General features: G+C 44.7%; 3 protein-coding genes and 1 pseudogene across 8 annotated transcripts; all 4 read left to right on the top strand.

Annotated features, from left to right (window-relative positions):
* The first annotated feature begins 1,482 nt into the window (after positions 1-1,482).
* LOC136356370 (uncharacterized) lies at positions 1,483-2,263 on the top strand. Its single transcript, XM_066310142.1, has 3 exons — positions 1,483-1,624; positions 1,700-1,762; positions 1,849-2,263. The coding sequence occupies exons 1-3, from the start codon at positions 1,486-1,488 to the stop codon at positions 2,226-2,228; spliced, it is 582 nt and encodes a 193-aa protein (XP_066166239.1). The 5' UTR covers positions 1,483-1,485; the 3' UTR covers positions 2,229-2,263.
* A 4,693-nt stretch (positions 2,264-6,956) lies between these two features.
* On the top strand, positions 6,957-10,536 carry LOC9268866 (probable thiamine biosynthetic bifunctional enzyme, chloroplastic). Of its 5 annotated transcripts, XR_010741076.1 has the most exons (8): positions 6,957-7,109; positions 7,183-7,261; positions 7,370-7,389; positions 7,497-7,570; positions 7,909-8,082; positions 9,557-9,608; positions 10,173-10,209; positions 10,294-10,536. XR_010741076.1 is itself a non-coding variant. In XM_015781771.3 (7 exons), exons 1-7 carry the CDS (start codon positions 6,983-6,985, stop codon positions 10,319-10,321), a joined length of 549 nt encoding a protein of 182 aa, XP_015637257.1. In that variant the 5' UTR covers positions 6,957-6,982; the 3' UTR covers positions 10,322-10,536. The 5 variants fall into 5 exon arrangements, 3 of the variants coding, with proteins under 3 accessions (XP_015637257.1, XP_066166201.1, XP_015637259.1); XR_010741075.1 differs by lacking the exon at positions 7,370-7,389 and having other exon boundaries at positions 7,931-8,082; positions 9,540-9,608; XM_015781771.3 differs by lacking the exon at positions 7,370-7,389 and having other exon boundaries at positions 7,931-8,082.
* Positions 10,537-11,758: 1,222 nt separating this feature from the next.
* LOC107280680 (uncharacterized) lies at positions 11,759-14,612 on the top strand. Its single transcript, XM_066309824.1, has 3 exons — positions 11,759-11,764; positions 13,113-13,505; positions 13,881-14,612. Exons 1-3 carry the CDS (start codon positions 11,759-11,761, stop codon positions 14,562-14,564), a joined length of 1,083 nt encoding a protein of 360 aa, XP_066165921.1. The 3' UTR covers positions 14,565-14,612.
* A 380-nt stretch (positions 14,613-14,992) lies between these two features.
* On the top strand, positions 14,993-18,266 carry LOC9266392 (putative FBD-associated F-box protein At5g56820; annotated as a pseudogene). The gene is made up of 5 exons (XR_001544934.3): positions 14,993-15,298; positions 15,640-15,755; positions 16,428-17,244; positions 17,433-17,588; positions 17,686-18,266. The product of XR_001544934.3 is annotated as a putative FBD-associated F-box protein At5g56820 (transcript).
* The last annotated feature ends 1,652 nt before the right edge of the window (positions 18,267-19,918 follow it).

Raw genomic sequence — 19,918 nt, 5'->3', positions numbered from 1 at the left:
CGGACCTACGAAGAGGTGGCTGCTTCAGTTCACCGTGAGTGTTTTTGTACCGAAATGACAATCGTATTACATATTTAGTCCGCAGTTAAGGTGCCTAACATTTTATTGACTGCTTGCAGGTTGAGCAGCTACAGGCGGAGGCCGATGAGTACTCGTACAGCCGATGTTTGGAGGCGTACTTGCTCTGGCTTTTTGGCTGGGTGATGTTCTGTGGCGGTCACGGGCACGCGGTCGACAAGGGACTCGTGCACTACGCCACGAGCATCGCCGACGCCGCGGTAGGCGAGGTGCCTCAGTGGAGCTGGGGTTCCGCGTTGTTGGCTGCTCTGTACAGTGCACTTTGTGAGTCTTGCACGAAGACGGATCCCAGCGCGACCTTTGGTGGGTGCCCTCTCTTTCTTTCTATCTGGGCAGCTGAGAGGATTGCGATCGGCCGCCCTGAGGTGGACCAGCACGCGTACGAGGAGTCACTGTACGAGGAGCGACCAGAGGTCGACTACCCTACGATGGGTACTCTGTGGTTCCGTCGTCAGGTACGTTGCATCGATCTTATCGTATTGTTAAGTTAATTGCTAAGTTCATTGTATCACATCGATCGTCTCGTATTGCAGCGCCGATGGGCTCACGTCCAGGTTAGGCGGTCGTATCCTGAGTTTGTTATGGAGTTCGACCGCCTTCTGACGACTGACGTCGTGTGGGAGCCCTACAGTGCCGCGGCTACCCAGGCTCGTGCGCCGTTGGGTCTGTCCACACTCTGCACCAGGGACCAGGCGTACTGGATGACTACGGTTCCGATGGTCTTCGACATCTGCGTTGAGCCTCACGCCCCTTTCCGCGTGATGCGGCAGTTCGGCTTCCGTCAGCCCTTTCCAGTACCGTTTCCGACCACCGTCCCAGCTGCTGTTCACCGGTAAGATCTTGCACTACGCTTTCCGTTGTTGCATTAAAATCTGCCTGTTCACAATAATTTGTAACATCTGTCGTTTCACACTAATATTACACATTAATTCGCAGGTACTCGCGCGAGGGTCAGCAGTCAGCTGGCGACTGGCCCGCCAAGTTGGCGACTTTTGTTGAGGACTGGTTGCTCGCAACCGAGGAGGTCGTGGACCACGAGGGAGAGCCACACACTGAGGAGTCGTACCAGGCCTACCTACGCTGGTACCAGCCACGCACCCGTACTAGGGTCACCTTCGCTCCCTTGGAGCAGCAGCCCCACGTTGCGAGCACTAGAGACCTCTACGCCAGGCACCGCGACCAGGACTTCGCTCGTGTTGTGAGTACCCTGCATCGCACCATTCCTTTATGTTTTCATGTCTTTCTCTTCGTCAAATTTTACGAATATTTACGAACAAATTAACCATGCAGGTCGACGACATCAACCGGGTCGTCGTTGGCGGTTCAACGACTATCCAACGTTTAGACGCGGGGATTCCGGTACCCGTAGAGGAGCACCTGACGACGTACACGCTGATGGTGGAGTCGATGCGCTCGATTCTCCGAGTGCTCACCTGTCGTGCAGACGACGTTGCTCGGGCAGACGCAGCTGTACAGCGGCCACCCGTACCGACTGGTCCCCGTCCAGCTGCGCACGTTCCTAGGCCGACTCCCCCTCCGCACGGAGGTAAGTATTTTTATTACTACTTCTGTACATGCCTCGCACATATAAGTGAGCCGTTTCACTTGCCGATTGCTTCAGGGTTTCGTGCACCGTTCAGCACCCCGCCTTCCTCGGCTAGGCCTTCTGTTGTGCCCCCCACAGGTACTTAAAAAAACAACATTACTTCCACAATCAATTTACATACATTTTATGTCTTAGCTTACAAGGGTCCCGTTGTCGATGTGTAGGTTTCGCCCAGTTCGCTATGACGCAGGCCGCCCACTTCTCCCAGGCTGCAGGGTCAGCGTCACAGGCAGCCGGCACGTCGAGTCAGGGTCCACCACTGGACCATGCTGGGACCTCGTCGGACCCCTTCCTGTCTTCCACCGTGCTCTTTGACATCACTGACTTCGACTTCGCTTCAGGCTCGACAGAGGACGTCATCGGCCCCTCACAGCTGGGAGGCGCACCGCCGGTGCAGACGCAGGACCAGGCGCAGGCCACTCCTCCGCGGGACACTCGTGCTACCCGTGCTGTGCCACCGGATCGTTTCACCTACTCCCAGGACCACGTGCGAGCACAGGCCCGGAGGACCAAGCGTGGTCGCGGCGCGGGGCAGGGCCAGTAGAGCAGTCTTCTTTTTGTTTACTTGCTTCACTTTCCAGTACTGTATGCTTATGTAATGACTATGTTGTTGTTATATGTGCACGATACCTTTTGGCGCATGCACGATACCTTTCGGCGCATGCACGACTACTTTCTGCTGCACCGATGCAGCCTCCTTTATTCGCGTGTGATACGAGTATTTGCCCGCCATTTGGCGCATACGACCAATGTAACTTTCGGCGCCGATCATGCATGTATCTTTCGGTGCCAATCAAGCGTACCCACCATACCCCACCATGTTCACATGTCAGGGGTATCACTCGATTTTTTGCGCCTATATAAGTCGCCTTAACGAGTGAGGCCTCACAATCTTTCAGAACTCAGTCACATTCAGTACTCTCTTCCCCACTTGCTTCATTACAAATCCGACCGGCTTTCGTCAATGGCTAGACGCCGGTGTGTTGAGGATCCAAACTGGCGTGGCGATCCTTGTGTATACCTACTACCACCTTGGTGCCAGCGTCCTCTCTGCCTATGCGGTGATCGATGCCAACTAATGGCTTCGAGGAATCCTGATATTCGAGGAAGGCGCTTTTTTAGGTGCCCTAACTATGACCGTGAGGTATTTTATTATCTGCATATGCTTATTCATTCCGTATGGGCAATCGCTTTATTCTTCGTAACACTACTCTATTCGGCAGACCCGCACTACGGCTTGCGCATACATCGAGTGGGTCGATACAGAAAATCCCGTTCTCGACCTAACCACTTGTTTACAAGAAGGTCGCTGGTATTTCGTATCCGAAAGTACTGAGCAATACTTACAGAGAAAAGCGGCTTATGAACGACAATGTCGTGAACAACAGAGCGACTGGCGGGTGCTAACTACGGCACTCCCTCCATGGGAAGCCCGTCCAAGATGCAGGTGTGGTGATCGTTGTCAGGTTCTTCGTTCCATAAATCCTACAACATTGGGTCGAAGGTTCTTTGTTTGTCCAAATATTCTTGACGACGATTTCATGGTAAGAATATTTTGATTACATGATTCCTTATTTTCTCACAACATTTACTAACTTTGCTTGCTTTACATCTATTCTTTCCTCCCAGGAACCACCAAGGAGATGTCAATACAGAGAATGGATAGACACCAGAAGGGTTCTAACTCCACCTAGCCGTGTTGTGCAGCTTGAACTACCAGAGCAATACAGCGTTACTAAAGCGCGGTTTGAGAGAGGAGAGGGATCCTCACGTAGGGGTTAGCTATTATCGGACAACTTGGCATATTGAAATTTCTACTGTCATGCTTCCTTGTCCCATTATTACATCGTCGTTGTGTTCAACTATTGCACTACCTCCCTCCTAGTTCGAATCTAATATCATCTATGTAACCGCAATGCAAATAGTTGTATCATGTTTAAATTGTACTACTATTTCTTCATGTTACATAATTCTCCTTGTTTAAGTCCATATAATGTTTCTACGACCTAGACTGCGATAGGCCTATATAAATTATCCGAGTACTAATACGTCGAATAAGGTACAAAATAATACCTCACTTAACATATGAAATTGCGCAACAACCAACTTCAATACATTTTTATAACAATATTAACAAGTTTTACCAATAAATACTTCTTTATTTATTATTAACATAACATAGAAAAATCTTTTGGCCGTACTTTTTTCATCTGGGTCCCTTGCCGCCCTCTATTGGGGCGGCAAGGGACCCAGATGAAAAAGTACGGCCGCAAGCTCTGAATGGGCGGCCAAAATTGCAATTAGCCCCTTGCCGCCCTCTGTATGGGCGGCAAGGGCCTAATCGCAATTTTGGCCGACGGCGGCAGACGGCGCGGTCGACCCACCGTCTGCCACGTCAGCTTGCCGCCCACCATTTGGGCGGCAGGGGCTATTTCTGCAATTTTTTTGGTCGATAGATTATTTCTGTAAATATTAAAAAAAAATCTTAAAACGAAAAAAATTCTCGGTCCGAAGGCCCGGGTGGCCCATCATGCCTTTTTAAAATAAGTCTATTTTCTCTCCCTCGTCTTCCATCGCGGGTCGGCACGGGCCCGACCCTCGTTGAGCCGTGCCGTGCTTGGGCCATGCCAAAATGCCGTGACGTGGGCCGTGCCGTCGAGCCTTGGACCTTATGGCCATCTATACTAGGGAGGTCTTGATGCTTTACGTTTTTTTCTTTGAAATAAGTTCATCTAAGGTCTCTTAACTTGTTAACAGGAAAACCAGATACAATGGGTCCTGTCAAAACTAGTGCAGATGAGATCCCTCGGCGATTTTGGCTGATGTGACGTCTACATAGCTAATTTGACTCGGTCTTCACTGACGTGGCGCTCACGTTGCATGGCCTCTCGTTAAGTTGCTTTGATTCATGGCTAATCTACTCCCTCCATTTTATATCATAAGTTGCTTTAATTTTTTTCTAGTTAAATAGTTTTTATGTTTAATCAAATTTATAGAAACATATAGTAACGTTTTAAACACAAAACAAACATATATCATTAAAATATGTTCAATATAATAGTTAACAAACTACTTTGGTATTATAGATATTGTTATTTTTTCTATAAATTTGATAAAACTTTTTTAAAAAATTAAAGAAATAAAACGACTTATGATATGAAACGGATGGAGACTTGCAGCTTGGGATGGAAAAGATGCTCATTTGGGTTTCGTAATGTTGACGTTATCTCTGTGCATACTATAGATTATCAGTTCAATGTCTGCATAGATGAATGCCCAGTTGGCGAATCACAAGCAGAATATTATAATTTCTGAATAACTTTGTCAACCGTGCTCGCCAAACTAAGAACTCTGTCTCGCATCAGATTGAAAAAAGAGGGGCACGAATCCACTACCAGGAGAATATCTTCTTTCTATCCGGGTGAAATACCATCAGAATAATCCCGTGGTTTTCCTTCTCTCTCTGATCTCTCTTTCTTTCATTTTCATCCTCTCACCTGTTCCCTTTCCCGTCCAATTCATTTGTCTGCTTCACCAACAATTTGCAGAGAGGTTCCTGAATCCAGGGCATCGCAATTCACAAATGTGCATACTTCAGAACCTTTAATTTGTCAGATCTTATAAAAGCTGCGTTAATTTTGCTACACAGTCCATGCAATTAATCGCATTATCAGTTTATCATATAACTTATCACTGATTTTAATACTACGTCGTTGAAGCCTCTCAGGAACATTATTCTGATATCTGAGTCGATAGTGCCACCAGTTTTTTTCCACAAAATGCGTGGAACTAATCAGGACGAAAAGACGGTGACAAGGATGTGAGGCCTAGCAGGACGTAGTGTGTGTTTACTTCACGCTAAAATTAGAAGTTTGGTTGAAATTGGAACGATGTGACATAAACGTTAAAAGTTTATGTGTGTAGGAAAGTTTTGATGTGATGAAAAAATTAAAAATTTGAAGAAAAAGTTTGGATCTAAACAGAGTCAGTCGGTTGCCGGTAAGTAAAGCAAAGCCATAAAGGGGTTAATATTAGCATAATATCTTATTTGACATTGGCAAAAGGAACTCCTCTACTTTTCTTTTCCAGAGATCACAAGTACTACTACCATACCATGCGATATTGCGATGCAAGTCAGATTCTTCTTTAGTTCTGCACCAATCGAAGTCGCCAAAAGCATAAAAGTCAAGCAGAAAGCGGCAATAAATGTGTTCAGAATTGAACCCAAGCTGACGGCGACGGCGCCGGCGCCGGCGCGGGATGCAGCAGGCTATCGCCCACCCGGATAGCGCTTCGGTCTCGCACACCGGTTTTAGCTCTGAGATCAGGGGCGGCCAGTAGCGTGTAGCTAGCTGATGTGAGTCCTAGTAAGAAATGATAGTTTTCAACCGAGCGATGTGTCTCTGAAGTTGACGTTGCAACTGAACTTGGACTCGCGAGGAATGTGTAAACTACTCACTCTAATAATGAACCATGATATACAGCTCGGTTACTCTTCGTTATTATATTTCGTTGTAGTTTTAGTAGTGGTAATGTTAGCGAAATTCAATCAGTATAATAATCGGCTTGTTTTCGAACTTATATTTTCGGATTCATCAAGAAAGACAATGACAACATATAACTTTAAGGACACTAGGATAAATGACAGTTAAGGCTGTGTTTGCAACTCCTTTTTCCCGACCCATCTTCCTCGTTTTCCGCGCGCGCTTTTCAAATAGCTAAACAGTGTGTTTTTTACAAAAAGTTTCTATACAAAAGTTGCTTAAAAAAATCAAATTAATCTATTTTTGAAAAAAAAATAGCCAATACTTAATTAATAACGCGCTAATGGACCGCTCCGTTTTCCGTGCGGAGGGAATAAGTTCCCATCCACCCCATGCGAACACAGCCTAAATATATTTTCGCCAACTGTAGATGAAGTTTGTCTTTATCCTTATACCAGTAGTCTAAGTAGTTTCTCTAGTTAAGCTATGATTTTGTAAAATCAAGGTCATCTAACTTATATTGATTTACTTAAACGCCGTGGGAATGCTTGGAATTTACTGCGCCACGTCATGCGATTTTTTCAGAAAAACCCTCCTACTTTCGTAAAATATTGCCCACGTCTGAGTTTGTGTTCACCGTACGATCGCCGTGAGGCTCGATCTGACCATCCGTGTGGCTCAGCTGGCGGATGTTTCACTGCCCTCAGATCGGTGATTTGGGAATGAACGGCTTAGATCTCATGCTTTCACCCTCCCCCACAAAACCCTAGCGCTGCCCAGCCGCCCCCAACCTCGCGCCCCACCCCCACGCCTGATGGCTGGTGCCGCCGCCTCGCCCTCTCGCTGCAAGACGATGGTGGCGCCGTCTCCTTTCACTCGCCCTCTCTCCGCGGGATGGCGGAAGCGCCATCTCATTCCCCGGCCGCGCCCTCTCGCCGCAGGCACTGTCTCCGTTCCCTTCCCCTGACAGTTTGGGTGTCGCCGAATCTCACTGGGATTAGTTCGCCACCGTAGGGAGTTGCCGGGACTGGTTCGTCACCTCTGCGACCTGGCGACCTGACGATCTGCTACCACGCATTCTACTCCTCCCCAGGTCAACTTTACACTCCCTTTGCCTAATCCTCTTAATCAATATATATGATCGATCCAGCCTGCTTGCTTGCGCTGATTCCATATTTGTTGTTCTACTCCTCTGCTGAAGCCATCAGCAGACACAATTTGGTACACTACTACTTAAATCCCTATTATATGCATATATACATATCTGTTCTAGCCCCTGATCTCTATTCTTGACTTGCTGCTCATTATGAGTTTCACATGATTGGTAGGAAGGAAAGAAAAAAGGGAGTGCAGGCTAGAATGCTAGATTATTCAGTACTAAAGTTTAAACATCACCGTCCAGGTACAGATCAAATCCTCTCCTTCTGTCCTGTATATATTGTATTGGAATTTAATATATGTTTTCAGGTTGCTGACATCATTCTGTTGATTGCTATTATGTCTACAAAAGTTTGAGGATTACTGCAGCTGCCTATATGATATGATTAAGATCTTTTGCACTGTAATAGTTGACAGATTTTCTTGGTCATCTGTATATGTTTTTTTTACACTATATGAATGTCGTGCTAAATCAAAATAGCTTTATATAGGAGCAGCAAAATTTTACTATGAAAATATTATTATAGAAAATGGATTTGAAATGTATATTATTATGGATTCTCAACCATCTTCTCCTAACAGCATTTGTGCCCCTCACCAATAGCCTGCTACGATGGCCCACTAGATGCCATGGCCGCATGTGTTGTTCATGCTGGTGGCAGCGATGGCGGCATCCAAGCCCACATCAAGGCCTGCGCCGCGCTGGGAGCAATCTGCTCCTCCGTTGTCACCGCACATAACACCATAGTCGTTCAGGTATGCTGCTGAATTTCTTTCTTTTCAGTTTGCTCTCTTCGGCTGATTGGCTCCTATGCGGGCTTCTGAGATAAGGAGAAGAAATGATTAGGCTGACGCCAGTAAAATTTCTCTCTTTAACAAAAGCCTTCTATGTGCTTGGTAAAATTTTTAGTGGCAAATCTAAGTTTATTCTCAAATACATTTGTTCCTGCAACTTTTTAATTATAATGTCGTATAACTTTTATGCCAGCTAACTCTGCGTAAAAAACTTTTCACTAATAATGATAAAATATTGAAGATGACAGTGCACCATCTATGTCAACTACCAGAAATGTACAGGTTAAAGATGTGTACATGATCCTTCATAATGAAATCCTGATGTACATCGGTACATATATATGCCAATTGTTTCTGGAATCTTAACAAATTGGTCTACAAGAATATATACTTAAAAAAACCTTTTTTTATTATTATCAATTACGCTCATTCAGGATTGTAGATAAATGTATATGATATAGTACTACATGGCAGATGTGATTTTTTTCCCAAGATATATACTTCAAAATATAAAAAGTTAGTTGGAGAGTTCAAGTTTTGATGTTCTTTGCTTAGTTGTCCTTTTCCTGTAAATGTTAATGAGTGCGAAGTAATGTCAGTATTCCTTCATTGTACAATACTGGTAATAATATTTTGTGGGCATGTCAATGAGTTTTCTTGCTGCCACCTTTCTATGCTTCTGTTTTTAGGTATGAATGTTTTCTTATTGTCTTCTTTTGATGATATATGTGGTCTTCATATTTCTTATCAGATAATTTAGGTTTAGTTCCACGATAGCATATCATGTTTATGCTATCGGAAGGTTTTGCCTCAATTTCCTTCCTCTCCAACAAATCATATTTTATTTGTTAATTCGTCGTGCGCTAATTCAGTACACATAATGGTAACATACGCATTTGCATTGATGGTATTCTTTGTCGACAAACTTATATTGGCTATTGTGATGCATACATCATCAGAAATTCACTGTAAGCCTGACAATCTTGGCATATTACCCTTATATTTGGATCATGCAGTTAATTTTCTATGAGACAAACCTCAGGGTCTTTAGGGCTCAGTATAGACAGATAATTGTGCCGATATTAAGGTAATGATATGATTTCATGGTGCGGGTCTTTTAGCCTCCTATCTGGAGGAAGCTCCATTATTCTACGAATCATATTGTAACCAATACATTGGGTCAATATTGGGTCTATAAGTCAAGGCATTAATCACAGGTTATGTTGTACATCTAGCGAACAAATATTTATTTGGTTCGATTGAAGATTTCAGTATTTGTGAACTTTACTAGACCGCAATTACTACATTTTTAAAATCAGTGCAGGCCCTATGTATATTAGCTAACATTTTTCTTGTGCTAGAGTCATTTCTATATCTGCTACTATTGTTTAATATTTAATGGAACATTGATTTCATAGGTTAGCGTTGTTTGCAGGGTGTTTCAGTGACACTGAAACCATGGTTGCCTGAGAGAATTAAAGCCACAGGTACTTCTGAGTTGTAACCTGCATAGTTCCATTATCGGTTGATCTGTGTAGTCCATACCGATTAACAATACATATGTGCTATTCCAAAGAATCCAACCCTTAGTATCTCTAGCTTTACGTACTGTGTTATTCTCTTTTCTGCTTTGATCATAAAGTATTATTTCAATTTATTTGTGTGTGACGAAGTGACATGCACTTCAAACAATTTTACATGAGACATGTCATATGTTCCAATAGGGCACACTGGGGTGTAATTTTTTCTTGACAAGCATTATTCCTACTTTCATTTTTTTTCAGCGCTGCATTGTTTTGGAATTTTCTAATAACCCATCCTTCCAATTGAATTTTTTCTTTGCAAATATACTTATAGAGTTTTCATTATAAGCTGACTTCAAAATATGATTTTATAACTTTTTTTAATTCATGAAATGTTATGTTTGCCCCTTCTCCAAAGCTACAGAGATATTTCAACACGGTTTCTTATATGAGTATTTGTACTACCTACTATATACTCATTGTGTAGCAATATATGGATGACATCCAAAGATGCCCTGTATTCTGTAGGGGATACCTCAAAATTCTGTGCCATTATGCAAAGGAGGTACCAATCGTCTACTAATCTGTTGTAAGTGATGTACTGTTGTTTTTATTGAGCTAAAGCACTAAATTTTTCTTTGTGCTGCAGTGCTATAGATGAGAAAAGATTCAATTAGTTCATGACGAAGGTATCTATGAGAAAATGCTGCAATTCTCATATCACCTAATGATTGTTGTTTTTTCTAACCTATACTCCACATTATGTAAGATCCATTGTCCTCTGTCATTGCTACTTTTTTGTAAGTGTACATGATTGTACAAACAATTATGTGAGCAAACAGATTGTATTCACATTTAAATCTTGGTGATAGTCACAATGTGTACATGCATATGTGGGTATGCTTCTGACATAAAGTTCTTTTAGACAATGTTTATATATAATTCTTAAAAGTTACAACTGTAGATACTGTGGCTGTGTTTGTTTGGGTGTGTTGGGAACCAATCTCCTGTCCACGGAAAACGGAGTGGTCCATTAGCACGTGATTAATTAAGTATTTATTATTATTTTTTGAAAAATAGATCAATATGATTTTTAAATCAACTTTCGTATAGAAATTTTTTTACAAAAAATATACCGTTTAGTAGTTTGAAAAGCGGGCACGTGGAAAACGATTGAGTTGAGTTGAGAAAGTTGGGAAAAGAAGTCACCTGTGTTGTTTTGATCTTAATAACACAGCTTGAAACATTCATACCCATGCACACAGCGTAGGGCGTGATTCTGGCTAGTAATCTTTATAATAACTAGGAAAGAAGCTCGCGCATCTGCATGGGTAATTTATTATTATTTATAAAAAGAAAACTTAAAGAAGTCATACCTCAACATTTTTACTATAAAACAATAGATTATCTTTATCCCTCAAAAGAAAATACTATCTTATCATCACAAAAGAAAGAAATATTTATATTGTGAAATAGACAATAGACTTTAACATGCTACGGGCCATTTGAATCGCAGGATTGACCATTTGATTGGGCCGCCGATGCAGGGATTAGAGGAGAGATGACTCAGAGGCAAGTTTCCATGAGATAAAACCTCATGTGCATGGTATTAGGCATCTCATAGGAATTTTATAGGATTACATAGAATTCATTTCTTTGATTCAAATGGCTATATATGAAAAAAATCGTATAAGAATGAAATCCTCTAAAATTCCTATGAATTTTCTTTGAATTAAAGGAGGCCTAAATAGACAATAGACTTTGTTGTTGCTGGCTTCTTTTTGCTTGGCATCCGTGAAGCACAGGGGCAATGGCATGAGATCGACGACGCTGTTGTTCTATGGCAAGGATGAACTGCGAAGGTACGGAAATATCATGGCGTAGGTGCCCCGAGCTGAAGAAGGCTTCTGCCCAGGCAATTCCTTTTCTTCTTTTATCTCACTCATTTTGTCGGCTGTTAGCTTCTGCAATACCCACATAGGACATCTGTAACCAAAGTCACTCTATGGGTGCCCTCACTAACCAAAGCCACTTCATAAGTTCATAGGGCACCCATCTCCCAATGGGGGATACTCGTAGGTCACAGCTGGGCTCTTCAAAATCTCAAGCAACCAATGAAGGTACTCCAACCCACAACAGGGTGTCTCAACCCATAGCCACATATATGGATTTCCTTCCCTACCCCTAGCCCACCGAGCACCCACTAGCTTCTTCCCATCTCTTCTCTTTTTCTGTCTTTTCTTTTCGCGGTTTTTCTTCCCCTTTATCCCCTCGCCGCTTCTCCTCTCCCTCCTCGCCCAGATGCGCCGCCGCCTCCCGCTCTCTCCTGCCTATATCGCTCGCATCTCTCTCTCCCTCTCTCACCCGTCACTGCTGTCTCCCTCTCTATCTCGGCGGCCGTCGCCGTTTCTCCTACTCTCTCTCGTCGCCGGTTGCCGTCCACCTCGCCGGCAGCCAAATCCACTCTCTCACATCCTCTCTCTCTCTCCCGTCACCTCTCTTTCGCCGCCACCTGTTGTCGCCGCCTCTCTCTCCTGTCACTGCTGACGGAGAGTGGCGTGTGGGGTGCGGTGGCCGACGACGAGCGGTGTGTCAGGAGTCCAGATCTAGTCGGTTGCGTCGTCCCCAGGCCGTCGTCGTCGCAAATCTGTCCTCGCCAGGGCCGTCGACTGCGTCTCCACCTCCTCGCCGCTTCTGGTTCCTTCCCACCACTGTCCACCTCCTCCCAGCGACGAGGCCAAGGGTAGAAGGGGAAATCGCAGATATAGAATAAGTGTCCATGAGCACCCCAAGCCCCCAACGCATAGCCTCGAAGGAGTGGCTCCAGAAAAGCGGAGTTGAGGGGTCAAGGGCGCGTGTTCCCCTCGTGGGGGTCGCGCCTCCCTCTAGGGGCACACCTCGTGGACGGACGACAGACAACATGAGCCGGGTGCACGCTCAGGGGCACGCATTGTAGTGAGGATGGGTAAATTTGGGTATAAATATAGGCTAACCAGTACCCTCCCTAGTGGCAGGCCCACAAATGAATCAATTTGCACCGATTTTTAAAGGGAATAAGTTCACTTTGTGTCCCTCTATTTGTCGCCCAGTCCGATTTTCATCCCTTGACCACAAAACCGGGTACAACCCGTCCCCCAACTTACGAAAACCGGGCAAACAAGGTCCCTCGGCGGTTCTGAAGGCGGTTTTGGCTGACGTGGCGCTTACATGGCTTGTTTAACTAGGTCTCCGTCCCATGTAGCATTGACGTGGCGCTTACGTGGCAATTATATCTCGGAAAAATAATAAAAAGCGTGGCCCCACATGTCAGCTGCACACAAAAAATAATTTTAAAAATGTGGGGCCCACGTGGGCCCCACATAATCAGCCTCGCTCCTCTCTTCTTCCCTCTCCCTTCTCTCTCTTCTTCCTTTTCCCTTCTCTCTCTCCTATCTGGGTAGTGGACGGCGTGGGTAGGCGGCGGAGTAGGCAAGCTCCGGCGGCGGCGGCGGGCATGGTCGGCGCCGCCCCCCGACCGGAGCGCCTCGAACAGCGCGGCGTAGGCGGCGGGTGACGGAGAAGCGCGCGCGCTGGGCGGTCGGAGTCGGCGAGCGCCGCGACGTCGGAATTGGCCGGCGGCGGGAGGATGTTGGAGAGCGCGAGGATGTGGGACCTCATCGTCTCCCACCAGGACGGGGTAGGCGCAGATGCGGACGCCGCCGACGAGTTCGAGGACGAGGCTGCCCCGGCGGCGAGTTGGGGGCGCCGGCGGAGAATACCAGGGACGGGGGCGGCGGCATCCTCCATATTCCTGTGGCGGCAAGGGGCGCCGGCGAGCTCCTGGCCCCTCGCCCTCTGCCCCCACACCTCCTCCACCACCTCGTCGGTGACCCCGGCCTTCTTCGCCCGCGCCCACCGCTCCTTCCCCACCGCTCCTCAGAGTTTCGGTTTATGTTTCTGCGCCTCTATTTGTGTCGACGAATTTTGAGATGAACTGTTCCATTCGTTCGGTTATTTGTTTTTTGCTTTGATCGGAAACAATTTTGCAATGTTTGCAACTATCAGAGATCGGTTCATGTGTTGCATGCTGTATTTCTTCCGAATATTAGGAGATTAAGCACTCTGTTCTTCATATGAAGAACATAAAAAAACTTGTTCCATCTGAATTTAGTTTCAGAAGGCTCTGATCTTGCCCTGTTCTTGGGTTAATCTTGAAGAAATGGAGTTTACTGATTTTTTTTGTTCTTCTTCTTGCAGTCAGGGAAGACGTTTCTGACTCCTCGGCTCCAGGGCGTCCATGTCGGCCACCAAGACCTCAACCTGCCTCCGCCGCCGTCCTACACCGCCGCGGCCGCGTCTACATTGGCCGCGGTCTGCACGCTAGGAATGGTCCGCTCCGCGCTCGAGCGCGCCACGGCCGGGAGGTCGGCCGCCGCCGCGTGTGCCTCCCCGGCCACGTCGTCGTCATCGTCGGCGTCCACCTCCTCGTCCTCCTCCATCGGCAAGTGCCACCGCTCGCCGCCGGCGGGGGGCGCGGCGACGCCCGCGAGCCCGTCCATGCGTGCGGCCGCCTACCCGTCCTGCCTCACCTACGTGCTCATCGCCGAGGCGGACCCCCGTTGCCCTCGTTGCGACGGCAGCGGGAAGCACCCCGGGATTCCGCCGCCCGATGTCGCTGTGCTCGCCGACTCAGACTGCCCGGCGCGCGCTTCTCCGGTCACCCGCCGCCTACGCCGCGCTGTCCGCGGCGCTCCGGTCGGAGGGCGGCGCCGACCATGCCCGCTGCCGCCGCCGGAGCTCGCCTGCTCCGCTGCCTACCGCGCCGTCCGCTGCCCAGGAAGGAGAGAGAGAGGGGGGAGTGGGAAGAAGAGAGGAGTGAGGCTGACACGTGGGGCCCACGTGGGTCCCACCATTTTAAAAATATTTTTTGTGTGCAGCTGACATGTGGGGCCACGCTTTTTATTATTTCTAGATATAATTGCCACGTAAGCGCCACGTCAATGCCACGTGGGACGGAGACCTAGTCAAACAAGCCACGTAGGCGCCACGTCAGCCAAAACCGCCGAGGGATCTCGTTTGTCCGGTTTTTGTAAGTTGGGGGACGGGTTGTACCCGTTTTGCGGTCAAGGGATGAAAATCGGACTGGGCGACAAAATAGAGGGATCCAAAGTTGACTTATTCCTTTTTAAAGTTGGGGGAGACGTTATACCTGGTTGGTTTTACAGTTGGGGATGCGATTCAACAAGCCCAAGAGGGAGTCAGAATAGACTTATTCCGCAATCCAATAAGACCGGAGCAAGAGATCATCTCCAAAAGCCAAAAAAAAAAAAAAAAGAAGATCAAACCACTCCCCAGTCCCCACACTGAATAGGGTTTGGTTACTTTTGTCGTTCTGTAGGCGAGTAGATAGCTCCGCCCGCCGTTCGCCGGCGCCGTCGCCGTCGCCGTCGCCGGTGCGAATTTGAGTTCAAAACCGAACCGCAAATTGGCAGGAGAGGAGAAGAGGAGAGATCTGAAGGAGGGGGAAACGGAAGTGATTTCTCGGTCAGATCCGAGGGAGGAAGGGGGTATCTTCGTGAGCTCGTCTTTGGGGATGTTGGCGCCGAACCGGCTCATGTCCCAGCGGCGCGGCCGGCGGCGGCGGCGGCATCGCCGGCCGCAAATCCGAGCCCGCTGTAAGCTTCCTTCCTCTCTGAACAGGAACAACTCTTTCGCCCATCTTTTTTTCTGTCACGTTTGGCTCGGTAGATGTGTTTGTCATTGTCAGCTCATAAAAAGCTGCTCTTTTTATTGCCTAACTAATAACTGGCTCATCTGGTTTGATGTGAGCCGGATACCCATTTTTCATTTGTTTGGCTTCAAATTTTTCACTTTGGTGAACAGCTCAGATTATTGCCTTTCCACATTCTTCGTTTGAGCTCCTTTTTTTGTGAGATCTCAGGGGATTGAAGTGCCTTTTTCTTGCTTTTCTTCGATTCATGTCTCTGCTACCATAACAATCCCTTTCGTGTCGCAGCAGCTGGGTTTATTGCCTCAACGGGTAAAAGAAAGATATCACCGTGTGAACATGATGGCGATGGTCATTCTCAAGCTGGCAAAATGATGAGAAATTCAATCCCATATCTTCCTGAGGTACGAGGCATTGAATTCTGATGATGCAGGCTTAGATTGCAAGCATAATATCACCACGTCTCACCCATAGGCTGGCTGTATATTACTCCCTCCATTTGTTTTATATGGCATTGGTTTGTACAATTTGAAACTAAATGGAGGGAGCATCATTTATAAACAGCAAAGATTATTTTAGTGCTGCGATTTGATCACAGTCCTACATTATTAGTACTATTAGTGACTGTTCTCTCTGCAAAGGTTGCTAACATCTCTCCAGAATTTGATGCATAAGTGGGATGCTTTAGTACCATGTTGATAACTTACAATAATTGGGTGCTACTTGCAATAACAAGGAAACATTATGGTCAACTACTAATGCAAGTAAAAATATATCATGTAGTTGTTAATTGGTGCTAGCTGTTAGCAACTGTCTCTTTTTTCATTTAGAAAACCACTAAAATAACACTGTTAGGAAAACCTCTCTATGCAGTACTGAGTTTCCCTAGCACGGTTATGTTCCTCTGCACTATCTAACCTATGTAATGCAATTCACCCTGTGCATTCATGTGGAGAGCTACCTGGGGCAGAACATTACTCTGTGTGATTCTTCTGTTTTTTCTTTCTCCAATTGAAGTAATCATATGGATTTGCAATATCAATGTTGATCTTTTATCTGATGTTTGTGTAATGCAGGACATATTGTCTCGTATACATTCCTTTATGTCAATGCGTGAAGCTGCTCGTGCTGCTTGCGTATCTCGTGCTTTTCTACGTTCTTGGAGGTGTCATCCCAATCTTATCTTTAATAAAGACACGATTGGCTTGAAGAGAAATGCGTTTGGCGAGAATTTCCACGGAAAAATTGGGTGCATTCTCAGGAACCACTCAGGCATTAGCTTGAAAACGTTCAAGCTTGACTACAGTGGCATGTGTGGGTTCGATGGCACTAGTTATCTTGACAGTTGGCTTCAGATTGCTCTTAAACCAGGGATCGAAGAACTCACCCTTTTTTTGTTTGACACAAACAAACAATACAACTTCCCATGCTCACTTTTGTCTGATGGGGTTCGAGACTCACTTCGGTACATTAAACTTCGATTTTGTGCCCTCCATCCCACACCTGAACTTGCCCCCTTGAGAAGCCTAACAAGTCTGTCTCTGTGGTTAGTGAGCTACATGGGCTGAGTTAGAGTGCCTTCTTTCCAACTCTCTTGCTTTGGAGCATTTAGAGCTCACTCAATGCACGAAGATAACTTGCCTGAAGATACCTTTCGCCCTACAGCAGCCCAGCAGACTTAGTGTTTTTGAATGCTCAAGCTTGAAAGTGATAGAGAGCAAAGCTCCAAATCTCTCTAGTTTTTTCCATAGAGGATTCAGGGTTAACTTCTCAGTTGTGGAAACGCTGCAAATGAAGAAACTAGACATGGGATGTGCAATCCATGATGCTCGTGCCAATCTGCCATCCATTATGCCAAATCTTGAAACTCTTGTCATTGAATCAGTGAATGAGGTATATATTCTCTAAAAGATGAGGTGTTGTAGTATAGCAATATATACGGATTACTTTAGTACAGCGATATATACAGATTACATTAGTATAACCATATATATGGATTACATTAGGGAATGTTATATACGGATTACATTAATAATACCTGGTGTATAATAAATCTGATACATGCCATATTTGTTGTGCAGGTGGTTGATGCACCAATGCTACCTACCAAATTCATCTACCTTAAGCACCTGACCATTCGTATGATAACAGGATCGACCATTTCCCGGCCATATGACTATTTCTCTCTGGTTTCTTTTATCAATGCATCTCCTTCCTTGGAGACTTTGATATTAAATGTAAGGCACTAGTGTTGTTCATTCATTCATTTCATCCTCCAAAGCTTTTTTTATCACTCTGGGTCTAATTCAAGCATATCATCCTTTTCATGGTCAGGTGACTCTACGTATGGTGAATGAATCGATTTTCACGGATTCACAACTGAGACACATACCTGAACACCACCATGGCCACCTCAAGAGTGTGAAGATCACTGGTTTCAGCTCTGCGAAGAGCTTGGTGGAACTAACATGTTATATCCTCAATAATGCGGTGTCACTTGAGTGTCTTACATTGGATACCATTTATGGTCCTAGGTGTGATCAAGATAAGTATAGGCGGTGTTTTCCCATGATAGATGGTGTTCTCACGGAAGCTCCAAGGGGGCTCGCGGCTATCAGAACATACATTGAGGATAAAGTTCCATCTACAGTTAATTTGACTGTTCTGGAACCTTGCAGCCGGTGCCATGTTAGAAGAAGAGTGCAAACATCATCTCAATCGGACAATGCTGTTTCCATATAATTTTAGATGAACCAAGATTTGTTTCCTTAACTATTTATGGCTGTGGTCCAATGTACATTAGTTCCATTTAATTTTAGATGGACAAAGCTTTCTCTCTGATTTATCAGACCTGTTTAATGTTTATTATTTGTAGTACAACATATATTTTGGTCCAAGATTGAAATTTTCACATACAGGATGTGTTATTATTTGTTTGTCAAGCTATATTGTTTGTTATTGGCAGTTATAAAGTTGGTGCCCAATCTGCTGCAACCAGCCAGCTATGGTCACATTGAATGGAAAATTTGCAGCTGCAGATAGGAATAATTTCTCCTGGGCCCAAACCGAACACTTGGTGGAATATATCAGAATCAACAAGCAAAAGAGAGAGTACATCAGAATCAACAAGCAAAAGAGAGAAAATGAGTACATCAGATTCAACATGCAAATGAGAGAACCTGAAGGGGGAGTGTCTAACCAACAACATTTGCACTCTTAAGTTTTCTCATATAATTTTAGATGAACCAAGATTTACTCTTAAGATTTATCATACAAATTTAGATGAACCAAGATTTGTTTCCTGAACTATTTATGGCTGTGGCCTAATGTACAATAGTTTTAAATCTTGGGTATTGGGTAGCACTATTTATGGCTGTGGCCTAATGTACAATAGTTTTAAATCTTGGGTATTGGGTTGCCAAATGTACAGTAGTTTTATAAATATTGGATGGACGATGAGCCAAGTTTTGTTTCTGTAGTATCAGATAAATCGGTCAAAAAACAAAACAATACAGAAACTGTTCAAGTGCAAAACGGTTCATTCGGAGGTTCAATTCATTCGCTTCTACTCACTAGCAACGATATAGATAAACTGAACATGTTCGAGTGCGAAATGGTTCTATCCTGAGATTTGACTTATCACTTCAAGCAACAATGCAGATAGACTGAACATGTTCGAGTGCCAAATGGTTCCACACTGAGATTCGATCATGTCTGTCTTGTTTTATTTCTTAAACGTTTTTCGTATTCAATGTTGAAATTCCTTGTTGTTTGTATCAGATACGACAATTAGAATGGGAAGACATGCTTCCAGTGTAAAAAAATCAACTTTGCATTCTGACATGTGAGGGCACTGATTTTGGGTATTTCAATCTTTTTCATTTCACCTATTACTAGTATTGTATTCATCAGCATGATTTTCTAATAGAACAGGGATAGAGTTTCAGGCTTCTGTGATGCAGATGAAAACATGGATGGCGCCTTCGTGGATTTTCTCCAATGTCGGAACTTTTAAATGAGTTGTTTTGGTACATTGTTACTTTGTTAGGCCACTTTATCCGTTTTAACGCAAGAATTGTGTCAGAAATTCAGAATACTGTATAGCCTAGTTAGCTCAGGTTATCAGATGGCTGAAATGTTGTATCAGTTGATCTGTTGATCGATAGCTTTTTTATTGGGGGTGCGAGATTTATGTCCTCAGTTCATGATGGTTTTTATATCGATTATATTGGTTGGGCTTATTCGGTTCCTAAGATTATATACGATTATTCACAGGAAAGATAAAGAGCATGTTTACTTTAATGCCATTTTCAAGCTTACTAAATTTTAATAAAGTCGCTAAAAATATGGCTATATTTAGTTTGCTGCCAAAATTTGGTAACTATATAAGAAATTCTACCAAAATTTTGGCATAGTTACCAAAATTTTGGCAACAAAATTTTAGCAGGATTTCTTATATAGTTTCCAAAATTTGGCAGCAAACTAAATGTAGCTACTTTTTTTTTGACAACTTTACCAAAATTTAGTAAGGTTGAAAATGGCAACAAAGTGAACAGGCCCTAAAATT

The sequence above is a fragment of the Oryza sativa genome, chromosome 4 (assembly GCF_034140825.1).
Source record: "Oryza sativa Japonica Group chromosome 4, ASM3414082v1".
NCBI classification, from domain to species: Eukaryota; Viridiplantae; Streptophyta; class Magnoliopsida; order Poales; family Poaceae; genus Oryza; species Oryza sativa.
Note: the sequence above shows the minus strand (reverse complement) of the source record. Positions and strands in the feature narration are given on the sequence as shown.